At 40.2% G+C, this 21,268-nt stretch overlaps 1 protein-coding gene across 8 annotated transcripts in view; it reads right to left on the reverse strand.

Moving 5' to 3' along the window:
• Window positions 1–21,268, reverse strand: part of ARID1B (AT-rich interaction domain 1B) — a 336,792-nt gene that overhangs the window by 21,578 nt on the left and 293,946 nt on the right. For 6 of the 8 annotated variants that reach the window (XM_075035934.1, XM_075035940.1, XM_075035936.1 and 3 more), the window contains 4 exons: window positions 15,404–15,513; window positions 14,500–14,658; window positions 8,300–8,509; window positions 4,656–4,860 (listed from right to left, as the gene is read on the reverse strand). In XM_075035934.1, the coding sequence (XP_074892035.1) occupies window positions 4,656–4,860; window positions 8,300–8,509; window positions 14,500–14,658; window positions 15,404–15,513 (684 nt within the window). The remainder of the gene's footprint in view (window positions 1–4,655; window positions 4,861–8,299; window positions 8,510–14,499; window positions 14,659–15,403; window positions 15,514–21,268) is intronic. The other 2 variants (XM_075035938.1, XM_075035939.1) reach the window with 1 other exon arrangement.

Consider the following 21,268-nt stretch of genomic DNA (forward strand, 5'->3'; position numbering starts at 1 on the left):
AAAAATCTTTCTCTTGCCAGCAATTTTTTCCCTTCGGGAAAAAAAAAAAAAAAAGAAAGAAAGAAGAACTCAACCTCTTGAAACTCCATTAATATGAGGCCTGACATGCTCTCTAGGATATCCCTACCTTTTGCCAGAAGCTACAAATGTATACTCTAAAGTAAACAATGGAAAGGTTACTGAAGGTTAAGTACATTCACATACTTCAGAGCGAACAGCCAGCCGCCACGCTGGGAAGATAATTTACACAGCACGAACCCAGTGCCCCAGTTAGGTCGGGCTGGGGGCCGCTGGCTGTGGCAGGGCCCCCCTGGGTGGGCAGGGGTGCAGGCATGGGGGCACCTCTGCCTGTCCCCCCCTCCACCCCTCCCGACCCCTCGCCCATCCGTCTTCCGTGGGGATTCCCTGGCTGGCCTCATGACACAGTCCATGACATCACCTGCCTGCTAATAATAGCACTTCAGTCAGCCACCCGCCAGCAGAGACTGATGGGTTACAGACACACTCACTGAATGGCTGTGTCGTGTGGTGCTGTGTCGTGTCCCCCCCGCCATCCCCCTCCCCAAGTCTTGTTTCTCTGCTGCCAAGGAAACGCAGGGAACACACTCTTGGCACGCTCCCACTCCCTCTTTCCAACACAGGCGTGCAATTTTCCAGGTTTGCTGTAATGAAATCTCCATCGACATCAGGGCCAGCTGCTGAGCGTTACTCAGGAGCATCCTCGGCTGTACCACTGTGGCCATCCTGTTCATTCAGTATAGGATACATGCTCAAGTCTGTAATTTTGAGAGTCATGCACACATAACCGCATACTGCATCTAAGAATTTACAGTGCCAGAGTACAGCAATGGAATATAACTCCTTCATGCTGATGCTCTTTTGCAATTTTCTCTCCAGCACCCATTAGTACTTAGAATAATGGCCCCCAGAATTCTTTTCAGTTTAGAACTTGCCACGAGTTTTGACCAAAATATACACAAAATCATCAAACACACATGACAGGAAGAACATTTTGTCTTTGCAGCCACTTCTGAAAAGCACTGGGGTCCTGAAGGATGCTTATGAAGACCTACAATGCCTCTCTCTCTAAAAGGGATTTCCTACACAGCAAAAGAGCAGTCAACAGTTGACATGGACCTTGGCATAGACCCAACGATCAGGACATAAGGCCAAAAGGGGTCCTCTAACAGCTAGCCTGTCATAGGCATCTGCTGCTGGTCTTCACTGCTGATGGCATTACCTGACCCAGACAGATTTAAGCCGTGATGCAAAGGCCTCAGCCTACCACAAGCATGTCTCCAACTTGCACAGCCTCAGAGCAGTGCAAGCCACAATAAAACACATCCAGGCCCCCACCTCTCCCTGGAAGTTTTATGAAAGAACAGAAGAGAACCTGACAGTGATATGAAGCCAGAACATTTATCAAAATAGGCAGCTAATCCTACCCCTAACACTTTGGCTACTGTGCAAACCTCTGCTGAACAAAGCCAATCAGCCTGTCACTTTGCTGCTCTGTTCTCACTCCTTTTTTCAACTTTTTATAATTGCTGATGCTGTCCTGAATTGCACTGGACATAGCACTAAATTATTCACTCTTTTTACATACCATTTACCTTATTAACAATGTTGTAAAAAACAGAAGTGATGGGAGAATCCCAAATACAGTGCTACAAGCAAATGGACTAACACATGAACCCAGACCACTGCCTCATAGTCCCATAAATTTGACTTACATTGCACCCTTTCCCTGACCACCTTCTTCTATAGGAATCTCCTTGCTGTGGTTGCTACACTGTGTTTCCCAACATTCCCTCTATGACTGCGTTCTAAAGGTCATCTGTGAGGCAGTCAAGTAATCACCCCTTGGATGTGAGACACCTGCAAGAACTGAGCTGCTCTAAACTGCACTTCAGCCTGCTCCCAACTTGCGTAACATCTGCCTGGGAGCTGCATCTACATAGGAACTGAATTCTTCTCTGGCTGCCAGGAAGGCTGCCAGTCCCTATCTATTCTTATGAGCAACTGAAATTTTTAGTTTTAAAAGTTTTATGAAGATCATCTGATTTTTAAACTCTCAAGACTCTGATTTCATAGCATCAGCTGGTTAGAACTGGACAAAATACAACACCTTCCCCTCTGAGACAAGTCCCCCTGCTTTTTTATCAGAATTAACTTCAGCCCTAATACTTTAACTAGTTCTCTGAAAATGGATTTGGCTTCAAAGTGGCTCTGCCTACACTGAGCTAACTGCACAACAGACGCTAACGGTTAAAGCAAGGACCTTTGGAGGCTACTGTTTCTTGTTCTATTGGGCTCCTGTTCCCTCTGAATGCCAGAGAGTAACAGATTATCTGAAGTGCATCTACAACTCTACTTCTTTTGTGCAGTTAAAATGTTAATGTTGGTATATACTAAAGGAAAAGGAGCAAGAAAAAAAGCTGACTATTAAAGAGAACAGGCTTGTACTCTCCGCAGCATCTATACCTCAGCGGGATTTCATGTACTAAAGCTGATACACACTGGGAAAGCCTTTCTCCATACAGAAGTGCAGTCCCATTCAGTGACACAAGCTCTTTTCTTGCCAACAAAACAAACCTTAAGATCTTTGCTTGCTTTCTCCTCTTCTAGTCTCTATGTCCTGCTGTGTTTTTATTTTAGAAAAATAGTTTCAGTTCTCCTCACAGACAGATTGCTTGAACGTTATGATAAATTTAAACTTGGACTTTGCCATTTTCATCTGTAGTGTCATGATGCAAAAGGACCCTGTGAAAGTGGTACATCTGACATTTCTATTCCTTTCTTTCAGGTTTATGTATTTAAATAATGATTCTTCATCTCAAAATTCAGCCAATTTACGGTGATCATCCCTGAACCAACTACTGAGAGCAGTGTTGGAGGGAGAGGGGGGAAGGGAGGAGAGAGCAAAGCAAAATACTCTTTCATTTTTAGTACTGCTGTTTAGTTTTAGAAACAGATGAATTTCCTCTTCATCCTCCTTAACAAGTCTTAACAGTTTCAGCTTTCTCAGGAGGTGACAGGCACGTCCAACATTTTTTGCAGTAGTACACATTCAGGACACTCTATGCTCATTTCAGACAGATAAACATTTGGACTACAGGCTTCACTTCTAGCACCAAACATTTTTCTGCATCTTCTAAACTTGTATTGCAAAGTAACCTAGTTATCTTCTCTATTAAATAGTCAGCATTGGGGTACCTGATAATCCTAGGTGTTAACAAGGTGGAGGAAATATTTAAGCTATTACACAGAGAGATGTACCTAGGAGGATTTTAACCAAACACTCCCCCAATCCTTATAATGAATACATCAGGCTGAGAAAGATTTAAGCCTTATTGCCGTTATCTTTTCTGTACTGACAAAGTGCTATCATAAGAAATGATCTTGTAAAGGCCAGAACTATATTATATGATTGTAAAGGTCTTTGCGATTTTCTAGTATCCATGATAGGATACTGGAGCCATGCAGCCTGCAAACTGCCTGCAGAGCTTGCTGGGTCTCTGACTTGCCACTTCCCACTTCCAGCCAGTGAACTGCACTAACAGAAATTAAGTTATTTAATACTTTCCTAAAACTGTCTTCTAATGCAGGAAACTGCTGTAAACATTCCAGGAATTACATTCTCCTAGCAATAACAGGAGATGATCTGCCTAATAGTAATTGTGAACGTAGTTCACAAATTTTGTCAAATTATTTTGTTGGTCAGAAAAGCCCAATCAGCAAATCAAAGGAATTTTTTCCTCTTCCATGGGTAGTCCAGAAGTCAACATAATAGACTAATACTACGCACCTCTTCCTATGTACTTAACATGTTTCTACTTAAGAATTTCCCTGCCTTGAATATCAATCATGACTATCAAATCTTGAGAGTCTTAAGTTAAATGAATTTAGAAAGAAAAGAGTGTGGTTTCAAATACCACACCGTACATGCAAGAAGAACAGCCAAAATAAAGCAATTCCAGTTCCAGTTTTTCAGACAAGAGAATAAAGACAGTGATGCTAATGACTTATCTGACATACAGGATTAGCAACAAAAGAACAGAGCGTGCCTCCAAACTATGAGGTCTGGCAGTGAGGATACACCATACTCTCAACTCTCTCCATCTGCCACCCATTCAACATGAGCTGTATCAGAGCAACCATCTGAGACCACTGATCAGTCCAGCATCTGCCATCCTGACTCCAACTGAAGCTTTACTAACCAACAGTTGTGTTGAAAACACAGCTTCAGAGTCATAGCAAGGAAAGTGCAAGTACCAGAATCTGATCTTCAGACAATCGGATGCTCCTTTTAGTACCAGCTGCCTCCTGTCTTATCGTGCAAGAACATCTGTGCAGAATGCTATTCTTTTTACTGTGCCAGTGTAACTGAATATTAAGGGTATGCTGGCACACGCATCTTTATATGTAAGTGAGCAATGACAAACTAGACACATGACTGCGGATGGCCCTTCAGAGTTAAATCTGACTTGACTCAGGAGCTAGCTCCAAGTTTGAAAACAAGATGCCAGTAACATACTTATCCCTGCCGTTTGTCCAGCATTAGCAAGACCTGCTTCTAAATATATAAACTGCAACCTAGTATCTTTTGCATTCAAAAAATGGTTGTGTAAGAGGCTGCAGTTTTTTTGACTTACCAGGAGATGGCGGCTGAATCTTAGGTTGTTTCTTAGTATCTCCGGTGCTGAAGACTTCTGGAGGGGGCTCCTCCCCTCGCTCAATCTTGCACTCGAAGGCAAACAGGTACTGAATGTATTGTTTTTTCAGGGAGCTGGCTGCACTGCTCGAAGTGCCAACGTTCAAGGTGGTTGCCAGCTCACGCCACTTCTTGTTTTTATTAACCTAGCAAAATAAATGGCAGAATCACTGGTTTGCAGCAAAGTGGTTTGGTTAAGTCAGGAGACAAAAAAGGAAAAAAAAAAAAAAAGAAGAAAAAACCCCACTTAATGTCTTGGTTTATTTTTTTTATTTTCCTCTTTTAACTAATGCTCATTACTCCCACAGTAATGCATAGACTGCATTTACAGTTATAAAACCATTAAGGAACCTGCTGATAGCTACATAAAAAGCTTTGCTTGTGGAGAGTCTTCTGCATGGTGCATTTTTAAAATGCCTTGCACTCTTGCAGGGCCTATCCTCTTCAGTTAGCAATCCATCTCCAAGCAAATTCATGTTCATTCTCCCCCTCTCTGACACCCACCCACACCCACCCCATTCTAATTAAAAGGCAGCTTCTAAAAACTGATTTAGAAAGCAGTAACAGCGTTATTCTGCAATTTAAGTGTTTGAGCATTGATATGAAAAATATTTTTTTTCTCCAAAATAGCCACCAGCTGTCAAACAGTTCAGCCCATAATCCCTGGTTCAACTCCTTTCACTTTAGGGCGTCTTGCAGGGACAGATCAATGATCCTTCGGCTAGATGAGAGGCAGAATGAAGCGAGGGCCCTTAATTAATTAAGGCAGACTTCAAACACACAGGGCTAGTCCAGCAATGCTCTGCATTACAGTGCTGACTGCACAACTCCACTGTGAGTCTTGTTTGCAGTGTAAGGCTGAGAATATTTAAAGACTCTGTTCATGAGTTCCTCAAACACAGCTGATCTGTAATAACAGTGAAGTTCATTTGTCATCCTGGATGATGCCACTGGCTTGCTCAGCTGTACCACTCACAGCAGCCAGTATTTTTGCTGTAATACCTGATACCCAAAAGTTCATTCAACCAGTTGTGCAATTGCTAGGTATGATCCAAGGAGGGGTGGCAGCAGTGAAATAAACCGGCTTTAAATGGTTGAGCATCTCAGCTTTTGTTGGGGAACAATCCTGATTCCATGATGACTGCTATTTGCCCTGAGGCCTGAGATTTTAATGACTCCAATTTAGCTTGTATAGCTACAAAGGTTATCACCAGTCATATTGTTCCTAAGCCCGTGTGACAGCAAAAGAAACATTTCTTAAGTTTCTCTCAGTGTTTAGTAACACCATAACTGCTGCGAGTCAGCCAAGATCTTTTGAAGATAGCATTAATAGCAAGCAGGTTGGCATGGCTATGCTAAGTGTTTTTATTTCTCTGGTACATCCTGCAAGAACCCAGGAGTTAAAGGAGATGAGGTTTTCATAAACTGCCCCTGCTGAGGCTTGAAATCCAGTTACACAGCCCTTTGTGCCTACTGACTTACAGCTAAGTGGTGTGTAAGGAACACATTGCATAATGCAAACAGAAACATTCATGCCTAAATGCCCAGTATATTGGCATTTAAAAGAAGACTTCCAACCGCTGTCCTGTTCATGTTGGGACCCCATCAGCTGCAACTATTCAGACAGAGAATTATGCACTGCTGCTGCACAGCTCCACTCCCTGCCACTCTCCGGGCAGAATCATGGGATGTGGAGTGCAGCGATTGGAGCAACAGCTTTTTAGGAGAGCATCACCCCGATGCACTTAAATAAACCTCAGCAAGCAAAGCTCCGCACCTCTCAGTAGCCCCAAAGAGATAAACATGGTGATCATTCATGTGGGCACACTAGCAAAACCAGGAGCCTTTATTTTAAGTGTCAATTTTTACCAGTACTGAAGCATGCATATTTGTAACTCAAGCTCTTTCAAAAATCAGTCTAAGTGAACAGCATCTGTTCTTTGGCAATGTATGTCTGTCACTGCAAATCAACACTGAGTGTCCCAAAATAAATTTCCATAATAAGCAAACATGAATGGCTCTCTAGAATATCCCATCTGCCCCCCATCTTGCTTAATTTTTGATGCTAAGAGTCATACTATGGGCACAATCATACTGTATGAAGCAGAGGCAGCTGCATGATACGATTTACCTGTAATAAAGTTTCTGAGCTAAAAGTAATCAAATCTTTATGATGCTGGGGGGCATGAGCTGATCACTAAAAATGTCAGGATAACATCTCTTACCCATATAGAGCATTTAACAACTGGCAAGGTGAACTGTATTAGGTTTCTCTGCTTTCCTTTCATAACAGAAATAGCTAAAATCTCTGGACTTGAAGGGCCAATGATCTAATCCAGCAGTCAAATCCTATGTTGTGAGGTGTACTATTAAAAATAGCATTGAAAATGGTACTAATTATGTTGGACATCTTTCTTGAACTAACCACAATTATTAAAATGTGCTCTCTTTCTGAGGATCTAATTTGTTTGCCATATTTTTCAGTTCAGATTTTGTAATTAGTGTAAAATTGTATCTATTTAAATATCAAATATTATCTATTTTATATTAAATATTGCATATACATATTTATCTACATAGCTATGTTTTAGACCTCATCTTGCAAAACACTGAACATCCACCAACGTTCTTAAATCCACAGAAATGATGGGTCTCAGCACTTCACAGCAGCTTCTAGCACCTAGCCAGAGTGATCCCCTAGATGCAAGGTATGCTTTGTAAAAGCATCAGGCAAGGACAGATGAGTTCGAATACCATATCTAAGGCAGCGAATACTGACCATTTTCTCCTGCTTTCCCTTTTGATGGTGCTAGACAATGAAACATTTAGTTTTGCTCTGTGGTGGTCAGTCTTACAGAACTCACAAGTGATTTCCAAACATCCCTTTGCAAAACTTCCAGCTAAATGGCGAGAACACAAACCAAAGCTTCTCTCTCTCCCATCTGTGATTTTTTTATTCTTAGCTCTTCCTGTTTTCATTTTCCTTCATCTCAATTAAGTAACTCACCTTTTCCTTGTAATTATTATGTTTGTGAGGCAACCCAAAATATCCTGTAAGCACTTTCCAAACACAGGGAAAGCACAGTCCATGTCTAAGAAACAAATGTACTGTACAGAAACATTCAGAGATTAAAGGTTTGGGACAAAGGACTGTGTTTCAAGAATGTATCTGCCATTTCTCTGCAGAGATGAATTGATTTGTCTGTCCTAGAGGCAGTATCCCTATCTGGGAAGGATGGATTTCAAAATCTCCTTTTCCTTTCAGCTCTATCATCTGTTTCTTACTCGTAACTTTGATCCAATGGCACTTTCCTCTTTTCTTCTCTTAGTGGCATTAACGGACTCCCCTGAACAGGTAACAATTTCATCTGTCTATAGCAATGGTCAATTTTGATTCAAAGTCTAGAGTTTTAGGGCAATTATGCAGCCCCAAATGAGCTCCAGATAAATATTAAAGCACAAAATTCTATTTTCTTCCACAAAGTTGTCAGGACTGAAAATGTAATGGTGTAACCAGCGGGAAATACTCTAGGAAAAAAAATGTGTAATGCCTTTTCAAAAGCTTCACTTTCAAGCACTTCTCACCTGTGCTAAACCTCCAATCTCTTTGACGCAGACATAGAGCCTGAACAGGTCCAGGGGCTTCTTGCCCACAGCTGGCAGACTGGCCACAGGTGTGCCCCTCTCCTCCATGAACGTGAGGTACCGATCTACCCACATCTTGCGCTCCGGCTCATTTCCTAGCTCATAGACTTTAGTGATCTTCTCTCCGGTTGTGGTAGAGGAACTTGATTTCTAAATCGCAAGAAGAAAAAAAAGAGTTGGGGGAAGGGTGGGAGGGGGAGGGAAAAGAAAGTAAGAAACTCACAACATTGAAAAAGAGAAGATGTCAAACAAACTAAAGCTATCACACAACAGTCAGGAATGAAGGCTACTAGTTCAGGCACAAACAGTACATTCTGTCCATATACGGAAAATTCAGCTTTTTAAATAAAGGGCCCAAACTCCCCATTTTCATGTTTCTTTCACCGATCTGAACTTTGGATCCCAGAAGGCAAGTTTCTGATGTTGCCTCATGTCATTTGGAGAAGAGGTAACTCTCACGCAGTGCTTCTCATCCACTTATCTCAAAGTGCTTTGCAAGCAATGATTTGGGTAAAATTAAAAACAAGTTTGTCCCACACAAGTTTACATAATCCTACGAACAAACCAAATCAACCCTCTCCTCTTTGCCCTCTAAGAGGGGCTAGAAAACCGGAAGTGTTCCTCCAGAGCAGGAATTGCACAAAAGTAGCCTAAAGCGTGAATCATGGGCAAACTAGTACACCGAGAAGTAGTACTCTCTTCAGAGAGACACAAAAGGTTATGCTTTACTACCTCTTCACACCACTGCTGGCCAAAAAGCAAGATGAGCAAGAGTGCCTACAGTACAAGAAGACTGGTGGCAATACTCTTCATGAACTGCCAATTAGCTGCCCAAGCCAATAATGCTTATGAGTAGCTACTACTCTCCTCCCTTGAGAGAGGACAGAAGATGGCCATCTCACATGTCCTGCCTTCCAAAGACAATGTGTATTATGACCGGGGAAAACCACAGATGCAGAGCAATCAGAGCAATCAGAACCACCACCAGGAGAAGCGAAAGAGGTGGAAAGAGCAGAATTCTTTCTCATGTGGCAGAAATGCAGGAGTGAACCCATTTTCCTGCTGGTATTTGGGCTTTCAAGCTAATTAAAGCTCATGTTATCCTGATGCCCTTTTTCTCCTCTACGTGGAGACGGCAGAAAGCACTGAGGCTGCTACACAAGCTATAACTTCTCACCATATCTTTTCTGTGCAATATAACCCTGTGAGCTGGGCTTTGTGCCATGTGTGGATGGACTACATACTACCCGAGCTGCCTCTGATCTGACAGCAGAGAGGGGCTGCTGCTACTGCAGGAAGACCCTCCTGCTTGCAGAAGGTGATTTGCTCAGCAGTGGAAGATGGGAGTGGTTCAGAGTTAAATACAGGAGAAAAAGATTGATATAAAGCTTTGGGAAAGGAGCCAAATACATGAAGGGAAACATATCCTTTATGTCCGTATAGTAAAATCTTAAACTTTGTTGTTGATTGCAGCAGACACTTCTTTAAACTCATCTAATCAATCATTCTTTCTCTTCTCTGCCTTTTCCTTACTTTGAACAGGAGACAGCACTATTCTGAAGTAAACAGGAACTTAGTTCTAGTAGAACATCTCTGAAGAAGATCCTAGCTGTACCCCACGGATGCTAGAGAACCACCCACTTTGTCCATGTCCCCACTTAGCGCTGGTGAGGATTGCTGCTCAACACCATGAAAGATGCAGTGGGGCCACATACAACTGCCAATGATTTTAAAAGCATTGCCACCATTCATCTTGCACGTTAGCCTGGAAAACATGACAGGCTCTGTATCTCCCTCCAGCCATTAGCTGAAACTTGGCAACACTGGGGGAGAGTCAGGAGAAAAGAGATGTGAAGCCAAGGGGGGGTGACCCAGCAGTTCCATGAGCCATTGCTGTTCTTTCCAGTGAATGGATATTCATTTTAATTAAATAAATAGCCTTCTGTACAGTTTTCTGCCTTGCTTCCCAATACTGTAACTTCTTCACAGTAGTCCTACCTTTCTTACTTAGAAATGAGGTGCACTCCTGAATTTACTTGAGCCAGATTCAGTTGTGTTACAACTCCTACTAAAGTCGAGTGTCAAGGCTAAATTTGTTTTACTAATACTAAGTGGCTGGCAAAAAAGTACTTCGACATGAGTCCTGCAGATTATGCAATCAAAGCATAAACTGATTCTGTAATGGCAACCTGTTTACTCAAAGCATCACTTGCTATGTATCTGGATGTTTAAGAAAATCAGTTTAACTCTTTTCAACAAATATACTTTATCAAAGATCTCTGTGGGAGGTGGGTGGAAAGAGGGAAGTAGGCAAGTCATGCTGCTACTAATTTGATTTTGTAGTGAGAACAGATATATGTTCACATAGGCTTGAACAGCTGAATAAACTGGAGCTACCCCACTACTAGCTGCAGTAAGAACAAAGTTACTCTACTGCTCATCAGCATTAGTATTAATCTGACACGTATAATGCTGCAGAATTTTAATAAAAAAGTGGGAAATTTCAGCTTTTACCCAGCAAATTTTGTATGTGCATATATTCTAACATATGAGGCAACAAAATAGTTTCTATTTCACTTTTATGGTAGTCCATGATTAAGAATGTTCAGATTTACCATTTTTACGTTTTCATTTTTATATGGTAAGATTCTCTTTTTCAAATGAGATTCAGAGCAGAATGGAAATAGTTAATGATTTTTCATTCTGGGTTTTTCTACTGTATGTCTCAAATGATGCTGCGTTTCAGCAGCGTGGCAGCAGGCTCTAGAATGACAGTATAATCTGAAAACTTTTCACAGCTTACAGAAGGTAAGAAGTGTTTCTTACTGTGTGAGCTTTCAGGTTGTCATGCTTTGTAAAACGGGTGCAATTTTCTTCTAAAATGAAACGTTAACTTTAGAAGAATGCACTGGAGGGAAGAATGTGATTTCTCAAGAGTAAAGATCTTTTTCTCTTCTCTATTTTTATAAATGTAAACATATAAAAATGACAGATGTGTGCAAGCTAGTCTACACACAAACAAACTTCAGTTCCACATGGGCAGGTTCAGCTGGAAGCCTGAATTTGCCTATAGGTAAATGTTAACTCTCAGAAAATAAGGGTTTATTACAAAATGATCCCATTAGCAGATTGTTAACTAAAATGTGAGCATGCCAGGCAATGCTAGAAGAATACAGATCATGAGCTCTTCTTCTGTGAAGCCTGTTGATTATTTTGGTGATAAAAGAATGCTAGCGCAAGCCTGGGCACATACCTTTACCAATTTAGTTTTATCCTACTCTGCCCTCAATCCCCAGCACTCTTCTACAGGTTATGACTGGCCATGTTTAAATGGTTGATTTAAAAAAAAACCCACCAAAGTATGTGGATACCAAAGCCAATTCCCATATTAAATCTGTCGAACCCCATACTTTATTTTCAATACACCTACCACCTATTCAAACTGTATTATATATAGACCCTTGTACGGTGAGTCTGCAGAATCCTTCAGAGCAACACAAATTTCTGTAGGAGTACTTTTCACATTAAGGCAGTGGGTAGTTGTTTCTGTATGTATCTTTAAGCATCTATATTTATAGAACTATCTACCATTCACTTCCCCCACTTCAATAAAGAATTTCCCAATATTACACTTATTACATAGACCTATTTTACTACAGAACAGAGTGTGCACACACAGGCAGCAAAAACTGCCAAAGTCCAGTCTCTGGCAGAGGCTTTTGCAGGACACAATCCTCTGTCAAGATTTCTTCCTGAAGGAATCTGCAGACCCCTCACAGCTAGCACCAAGGAGATATAGTACTATTCAGGCATATGCACTGTCATGTTCATGGGTACCTATGGACAGGGAGCAGCGTTTTATGGATTTTTCATAACCTACTGTTTTATTCATGTTGCAAAGACCCTGCATAGTTCACACCCGCACTTGAAATTTCTCTTTGAAAGAATTTTAAAGCCACCTTGCCACTGTCAGGGATGCACACTATGTGCAAAATTAGCATAGCGGAAGTGTCCTTTTACTGATGTACCTGAAGAGCCCTCAAAACATAATGTTCAAGAATTCCTTCTCCACATTTTCTCATGCCTCACTTCCACATAAAACTGCTGAAAGAGAGGATCCACTCAGCAGGATCACAGGGATACTGTGAAGTGAATCACACACCATTCACCCTTGCTTTTATCCTCTGCTGGAATGGAGAAGTTGTAGCACGTGAAGCAGCTTTGGGATTTAATGAACAAATTCAGGCTGTTTTCAAGTGTAACAGAACGCCTGCAATCAATCATTCCAGTCTAGGTCAGGCTGCTGTTAAGTCAATGAAGTTATCCAGTATGCTGGTCTTCATAGGTAAAAAGGTATCAGCTAATTTACAGCACTTATTTTCCTATCATTCCAAAGCACTGTATTTATCCGTATCTGTGTACCAAGAAGCTAACTGAAGCTAAAGAGGCAGCAGCATTTGGACAGAAGGGCATTCAGAAGAAACTGAAAGCACAAACTTTCTCCATTTACTTTTTCCAACACTATACTTTGGTATATTTACATGGAAAAAACTCCACATATGTTCACGATGACTCTAGGATTTGTTACGCGGTTTATGCAATGAGCTCAGGAATGCATTATCATTTGGTAGCCTTGTAGAGGAAGAACTTGACGTGTTAGACAGCCTGTGCAATAACTCTCTTGCTTTCCTCCAGAAAACTGCCCAAACAAGCAATACCCAAAACATTACTACACATTACTACAAAGAAAACTAACAAAGTTTTTGGTACCACGTTTTCAGAAATGCTGTTAAGAAAAAGATGAGACTTTGTGGGAACAAGTAACACCAGCTGCCTTCTGAGACTCAAAGTCGCTGCCAAATAAACATCAAAACATTAAGGTGGTGCATTTCATGCCATGCTGCCCCTTTGCTCAGGGGATTCACTGGATGTCTGGTTTTTGGATGGGTGCATCTTTTTCCCTCCAATTGGCCTTCCTCTGTTTGCCCTGAGACATACTCTTCAATGTATCACTTTGTGAAAATTAAGTTGTTATCAAAGAATTGTTGCTAATTTAAGTGCATATGATCATTGGATAAAACCCCTTTATATGCCTCACAATAATATATTTCAGTATTTTTCTACAGACAAATTATGATCATTATTACTTTTGGTAAAAAGAAATAAAAGAGGAACAATATGTATTTTTCTAATTCAAAAAAACAAGTCAAAAATGACCAAGTGGGCATTTGCTCCCCATAGGCCATATCAGCTTATGTCTGCATTCTCTTTTCTGTATTTGTATATAGATTTTTCTATGTGTATATACAGAGACATATATATTATGAAATTCATTTTTAGCTCCACACATCTCTCTCAGGTTTTTCTTTACAACCTGTATGAGAATGACTAAACACTATTCATCTAAAAAATAGTTTTCTAAAAACATATATGCATCAGGTTTTTTTCTACCCACAATCTGGGTCACCTCAAAATAACTGAATGAAGCAAATCAGAAACAATTTTGTTTTAGACTGTTCCCTGATAACCTAATGATTGTATTTCCAAATACACAATCCAAAATTAAAAATGTTTCAAAAATATACACGGCAGCTTTTTGGTGGTGCTGAGTCTACAATTTAAACTTTGATGGATATTAGTTTCAATAGGGGAGAAGATTTCTCATTTTTTGTTTTTTTTTTTTCCTAAATAATCCTAGCAAAGACAAGTACAGCAACCAGAGTGAAGTCAGTTGTGTGAAGGAGTTTGGGCCCAGGAACAGAAATGGAATCGTCCTTAACAACACAGTCGGCATGCTTGGAAGCTGATGCATTACAGGAAGGATGTTTTCTTCACAACAACTGCTGTATTACCAGACAGCACACTTGCATGATGCACGCAATTTTACTCTTTCTTATTTCAAAGTACTGTTGGGACAAATTTTGCCCTTGGATAAGCATGCTCAGGCCCCACTGAAGCCAGGCAGTGGAACTTACAGTCATGTGTCCGAGAGCAGAATTTGTACCCAGTGTTATAAAGAAAGAAAACTGTTTAGTGGATAAATAATGAAGAAAAGGAATTTACAAAACAAACAAGCAAGCATTAAAATATAATTAATTACAAAAAAATAAACAAAAACCAAAAAAACCAGAGCCACTTACAGGGCTTGATGGAGTCTTTGGCCAGCCTGGGCTGCTAATGCTATCACTTTCATCTCCATGAAATGAGGAGATGCTAGCAGAGCTTGGGGACATTGGGGAAGGGACTGGCAGGTTGCCTGGGGTTGGGGGCTGAGAAATACCCTGAGAGCTGTAGCTATCCTGTGGTAGAGGAATAAAAAAAAAATAATATGACAAAGGCAGGGCAAACTTTATTAAAAACAAAAAAAATACATCCAGTTTAACAGACTGACCAATTTTTATATATAAAATATATATAAACAGAGAGACACATACAGAAAACACACACATATATAAATATATTTATATATATATATAAAAGGTATTAAAACAACATTGTTAATTAGTATAATTTGGAAAGTTTGCTGGATGCTTGGCTGAAGTCACTAAGCCACCATGCTTATTTCAAGCTCACATGGAATGCTAAGCATGGGTTTCCCCTTATGAAAGAAAGAAAAAAAACAAGCTGTTCACCTTATTTTATCAAATAAGGCAGGAAAGCAAAATATTAAAGTATGTTGCTGCTGCTGAGGCGGCCAAAACAGGAAGCTATAACTGAAGGCAGAGAAAAATGGCTGCAAGTATTGAAACCAGGCAAGACCCTTCTTCCCACCCACCTGGCACAGCCGAATCCCCACGCAACTTTTGGCTTGGGTTGCTTTACCCCCGCAAGTTAAAATGCCGTAAGAACTAGTAACTTTCAGATCCACACAATGAAGGAAAAAAGAAAAAAAAATAAAAGAAAAGAAACAAACAAAGAGATTGCACGTGAATGGAAAGGCATGCAGGAAAGAACAGAAGTGGGTAGGCCAAAACCAGAAGATGAAGGACAACACAGCAGACTTCTGCGGGCTGAACCAACACCACGTGCGGAGGTGGTAAATACCTTTGACTTGCTCTCGGGTTGGGGGGGTCCTTCTTCTTTACCATCTGCTTTGAGAGGAAGGGGTAGTTTGGACTCACCAGGTGTCATCATATCTGCAAGACCCATAGGTGCTAATCGAAAACAGGAGAAACAGTTAAGCATGACTATGTTTGGCTTTGTAGGAAAAAACACGCTTCCTGCTGCAAGACTGTGGTGCCATGTGAAGCAGAGGTTATCCCACCTCTGTCCTGTTATTCTAGCGTCCGGAAACCTGGAAACCTCTTCAGTTGAAGTGAGGAAATAAGAGAACGAACGAGGGGAGCATACAAGCACCATGCAACAACAACAACAACGACCACCACCACTCTACAGAGTAAAATTAATTCTTCATGCTGCTGGTGGTCTTCAACTGTCTCCACATTTGACCACTACATTAACAGAACAAGAGTCTATTTTACTAACTACTGCACCTTCCCTTTAGCAACAGACAAATGTAAATCAAAATGATGTGCATTTTGCTTGCAGTGTTGAATCCGAGAAAAAGGCTGAATTTCCCAATTAGGTCTGTATTAAGGTTGGTGTCCAGCAGATAATTCCTGCCCCCAATGACTTCAGTATGAAGGGCTCAGCCACTATGAGCCTTAGCTACAGAATTAAAAGCTGTAAACTCAGCTCTGTTGGAGAACCAGCACTCAACTTCTTCCCCTCCTGCCAAAATGAGGTGGGACTATAAGGAATGCACAAATGTCTTTCTCTGATAATGGCACGCAGTTGCTTCCCAGGGGTGTGAGGAGTTTAAGGGTTTTTTTTTATTTGAAGATGCAAGTGCTAAGTATGGTATTATTGCTGCAGAGCTGCTGGGTTCCTGGATTTCTAGAAAGATGCAAGAAAAAACATTCAGATAAATAGGCAGAAAATACTGGGCAGAGCAGATGCTAGGAGGTGCCATGACACTGAATCAATGCAAATAACCAGAGAACAACAGCAAAACAACAGGTGATTCCTTCCCTGCAGAAAACCATGTGCACAGCATTTGCGAAAGACTGGATTACCTTATCTTCCCTTCCTCTCCTTTTTCTCTCCCCCTCATGCCTTTCTTTCAAAGAAAGATCTGAGATAAGAAAACCAGCATAGAATAACCTACAAGGCAATAAAAAGGAAACAATACATATCCCAAACTTACAAATTTAAGAATCGGCAAAGCATCGCTGTTAATAAAAATAAAAATAAATCTGATCACTACCAGACTAGCGTGCCTCTCTGCAAAATGACAATGCTGGCTTGCACTAGGCAGCAGGCACACTGCATAGCAAGCCAAAGATAGGAGGGGGAAAAGAAGCTTTAAAAATACTTCACAGATTGCCCACTACAAAATGATTATTGCACATATTCATGTATTACTATGTTTTAGAAAATAATTAGTTTTAATTACAGCAGTGAGAGCATGAGCAGGACTCTGGCGAATACGCTGGCAAGCTTTGCAGTGCTAATTTGCTAATATCTTTAGCATCACTGCAGGTTGAGACTATGGGTCTGCCAAAAAAACCTACCCAGCCACGTGCCATGTGAGTTTACAACTGTATGCTCAATATTCGGCTTTGAACTGGCGGTGTTTTTCATGGGCACATTTTCTTGTTTTTTCAAAGCACATTTGTAGCCCAATCAAGCTCTTAAAGTCATCACAACACATAAATCATAATTGAGATTTAAAAAAAAAATAAAAATTACTTGCAATACTTAAGACTTCAAGAATTGGAACAAAAAGCCTTTTTCAAGTGATGCAGCTGCAGAGAAAAATCTATTGGGATCAGCTAAAAATGCTGTTATTTTTATGTATGTGTGCGAAACCTCAACAAAACAGCCAAGCAATATGACACTGGGAAGCCAGCATCCACTAAGCATTTCATTTGTATGCATTTTGCCCTTATCATCTGTTTGAGGAGTTGGGGCAGCTTGTGACCATTATGAAGTGAAGGACGGCAGCCTAACGCGTTTTAGTTTTGAATTCCACAGTTGAAAAAAAAAGTTATTTTTCTTTTAGAGATTTTTTTTTAAAAATATATGTACAAAATGGTCAAATGTATGTCACAGTCTGGTTTCAAACTGGGACGCAGAACTGTAATACAAAATCCATTTTAACAGTTAACACATTTCATACTGTGAAAGCGCTAAAAAATAAGTCTTAGCTTTAGTTTCAAAGCAACCAAAGATGATCCTTCCCCTCTAAAGCAATTTTAGAGAGGTCAAACAAAGCAAAGTTAACAATCATCCTTCTTCACCAGAATCCTGCATGGCTAAATCCTCTGCTGATATCTCACTGTTATCTAGGTTGGCACATCGTATTTCTGTTACAAAGAATAAAATAATTGTGCCCACTCCTGATAGTCCTGTTTCCATCAGAATTCCTTTATAAAATCCCTTTTCCAGAGAGGTTTAAGTTAACACCTCATGTAAAGGGCAAGTAACTCTAGTCTGCAAATTACCACACATACTCTGACTGTATTAATCATGTTTAGAAATGTAATAATACCGAGTAATTTTGGCTTTTGAATATTTTTTGTTGCCATATGCAAATATAACTATCAGGAGTTGGGAGACAATTATGGAAAAAAATAATAAAGTTTCCCAAATTCTATTTCACTTTTTGTTCTAAATTATTTACTTCATCTACATCCCTTCTTTCTACCTAGAAGAGGAGAACTGCAAGGTTTTTACTAGCAAATTGCAAGGTTGTCTAGTTTCCCTACAGCTTTTACTTAAGATGTTTCCACAGCTACTTTTCTATCCACTGTTGAAATGCTGTTTCATAACTTCTTGCAAACGTACTCTCCAGCGATTTGCAAACAGACATTCCTACACTTTTTTTAGCAAAACGGTACAGCAAGAACATTGTTTTGACCCTTTCTGAGCAGTGAAATACTGTTATTGTCACGAAACTGCTAAAATAAGACACTGTCTCTTTCTACACAGGTACTAATAATTCTGTGTGTGAAGTGCAGACCAAAGGATAAAACATTTTAGAGAGGAGGATAACAGGGAAATCTTGACTCAAAAAGTGTTGTAGCGTACTGTGAATAGGTTTCAAGTACTAGCCTCTGGCTTATTATAAGAATTTAAGAGCTAGAATGATTTCAAAAAGCAAGTATGGGTCAAGGTCCTGAATTAACTATTCCACACTGAATTTAATGTACTCAAAAGCAGATATTGACATGAGTAAAACTGCAGCAAAGTTTTCTTTTTTTGCTAAAGGCTGCTCTATCAGTCCCAGAAGATGATGAAATACTGTAGGAGCAGCAATACACAAACATTGTTTTTTTCTTTATTGCTAGTGCAATAACAGATCACACTCTACAAAACAGAATATTACATCCTCTGTAACACATTCCTTCCTCCCCTCCCTTCCTCCCCTAGTACTCTCCCTCCCCCAAAAAAAGAAGAAAAAGAAAAAGCAGCGAATCTGTGACTCATGGAGTTGCCAAGAGGATCCCCACTGCTTTTATGCCCACGGAAAAACGGGAGAAAGACAACAGCATTAGCTAATGTCCTGCCACAAATGACAGGAAAAGCACAGCCGAGGGCACTCGGGCACCTTATCTGAAAGGGATGAGCGGGCCACCAAGGACCTCAGCGCAACACCTCCTTTCTGCCTACCAAGTCTCCTCTGAAGGATGACAAGTACACGCGGTTTGGGACATAGGCATCTCTATGCCAGAAGCTGGCTTGCTTTACAGTCACACAATGACCATTGGATCATGGTCATCGCTTGTTTGGAGCAGAGGTGATAGAATACTTCAGCTGTTACCAACTGCTGACATCCCCCAGAAAGTTTATTTAAATGTGCATTATATAACAGCTTATACGAAGATACACATTAGAACAAAAAAATTGTGAAATAAATGGAGGTTTCCATTTTTCAGAAAAATGTAACCAAGCTGCAAAGCAGAGAAAACCAATTTCTAAGATTTCACATTCATAAATACTATTGTTTTCTCTATCAGAGGGTCATCCAAATAAATACAAAGTCAAATATATGTAATGTATATGAAAAGGTGTTGTATCTATTTTTAATGTTATTTTTAAGAGCTTCCTTTTCATTCCTTTAGCGCAAATAACTTTTCCTAGAATTTCATGTTTTATGTCAAGTATTACAATAAAAATTCATTGGGAATAGTAATACCCAGAAAATGGAAGGTTTCAGCAGGACAGAGGTAGTGAAATTAGGAAAGGAACCTTGTGTTAGTAAGGAGATTAATGCTTTTTAATTGTTTTGTTCACCTCCAGAGGCAGCAGAGATCATGAGTGTCAGTTTCTGTGCAAGCACAATATGGAAATCTGTGAGATCCAAACTCCATATTACTTCCTTTTAAAGATAATGTTCACTAGAATTAACAAGGCTTACAGCATGAAATTACTATTTTATTTATGTTGGGTTTTCTAAGTTTCCTTTTATTATATATATTCTAAAGCCTGAATTTAAAAAATAGGGGGAAGAAAATCTAAATATGTATGGGAAATGTGAACTCGTATAACAAAAGGACAGTGGAGGTTATACAATTTTTCTGAATGGCAGTTTGTTCCATAATTGTGAAGCGACTCTGGCACTTCTTGTTGAAGCTTTTGTTATTGTTATGGATGGGATACTCTATCAAAAGGATCTGTCTTCTTTGATCTCATAATTTCTGTGTTCCTAAACTGCTCTACATCAGCAGAAGCTGGCGATCTGTTGTTTGATCCACAGTCACTGTGCAGAACTGCAACATGATTTTCCTTTCAACTGAGACATTAATTAAAAAAACTATAGACAAAAAAAGGATCAACTGGTAATAAGGAGTTATAAATACTAATAAAACATGTGGCAAAACCAGTGTTATACCTAGCTGTACTGAAGCTCTAAAACCATATGAAAACAATTCCATCAGCATCAGCAATCTTGCTCTATTTTAGAGCAAAACCTAAAAGTGCATTTGATTAAAGTGAATATAACCAAAACCTACCTTCCTCCCTCAAAACAGGCAATGCAACTGCACTCTCCAAAACCTAGACAACTAAGAAACCCACTTCTCCCTATTGCTTACCTTAGATTTTCATTGGCCTCTACCTGAAACCACAGTTGTTCCTGCTCAGTGCAGGTGAGCAAGTTAACTAATGCCCACACTTCACTCCATCAGCAGCCACTCAGCTGCATTTGTTTTTGGCCCTGCAGATTGACTGAACCCTGGCTTATCCAACAGACGTGTGACTTTACACCAGTGGGGAAAAAGGCTCAAGAGCCAGATAGCTGAACTGGTCTTTGTGTTACAGAAAATGCCATTTTCAAGGCCGTAAGTAGGTATCACCTGCAAGTTTTCCACCTCATCAAATGCAGGGCCAGACCTGGCCCTGAAGTGCTCCCCCAGCTCAAGACATTATCATCTTAAGTACTGTATTTACACTTGTCTTAAGCTCAGCCCTTCATTTCTTTGACCCAAGCAGAAGGATGAGTCAGGATAGGGGGAAATGCAGCATTCCCACCGCATGTGCCCCTAGCAGTAGATTCACACCTAACTTTCTCTTTTTGTTCCTCCCTGCCCCTGCCTACCAACACTGTCTGTGTGCTCTTGGAGGTTGGCTGCATAAAGCAATCTAGATGCATGTCTGCTCACACACAGAGGAAAAGAGATGCACTGAACTCCTCTAGTTCATCTCATACTTACTTTCCATTGGGTAATCTTTGAATTAATAAAACTGGAACAAAAGAAAACCTCACAAACGCACTGGCAGAAAAAACCCTGATAAATGTTTAAATTATTAAAAATCCAATATTTCAGAATGCATAACACAATAAAAAGAGTATGACTACCCCATACAAAAGACTGCTAGGATAAATGGCCTTGCATTGAACAGATT

Source organism: Buteo buteo, chromosome 9 (assembly GCF_964188355.1).
Source record: "Buteo buteo chromosome 9, bButBut1.hap1.1, whole genome shotgun sequence".
Classification (NCBI taxonomy): Eukaryota; Metazoa; Chordata; class Aves; order Accipitriformes; family Accipitridae; genus Buteo; species Buteo buteo.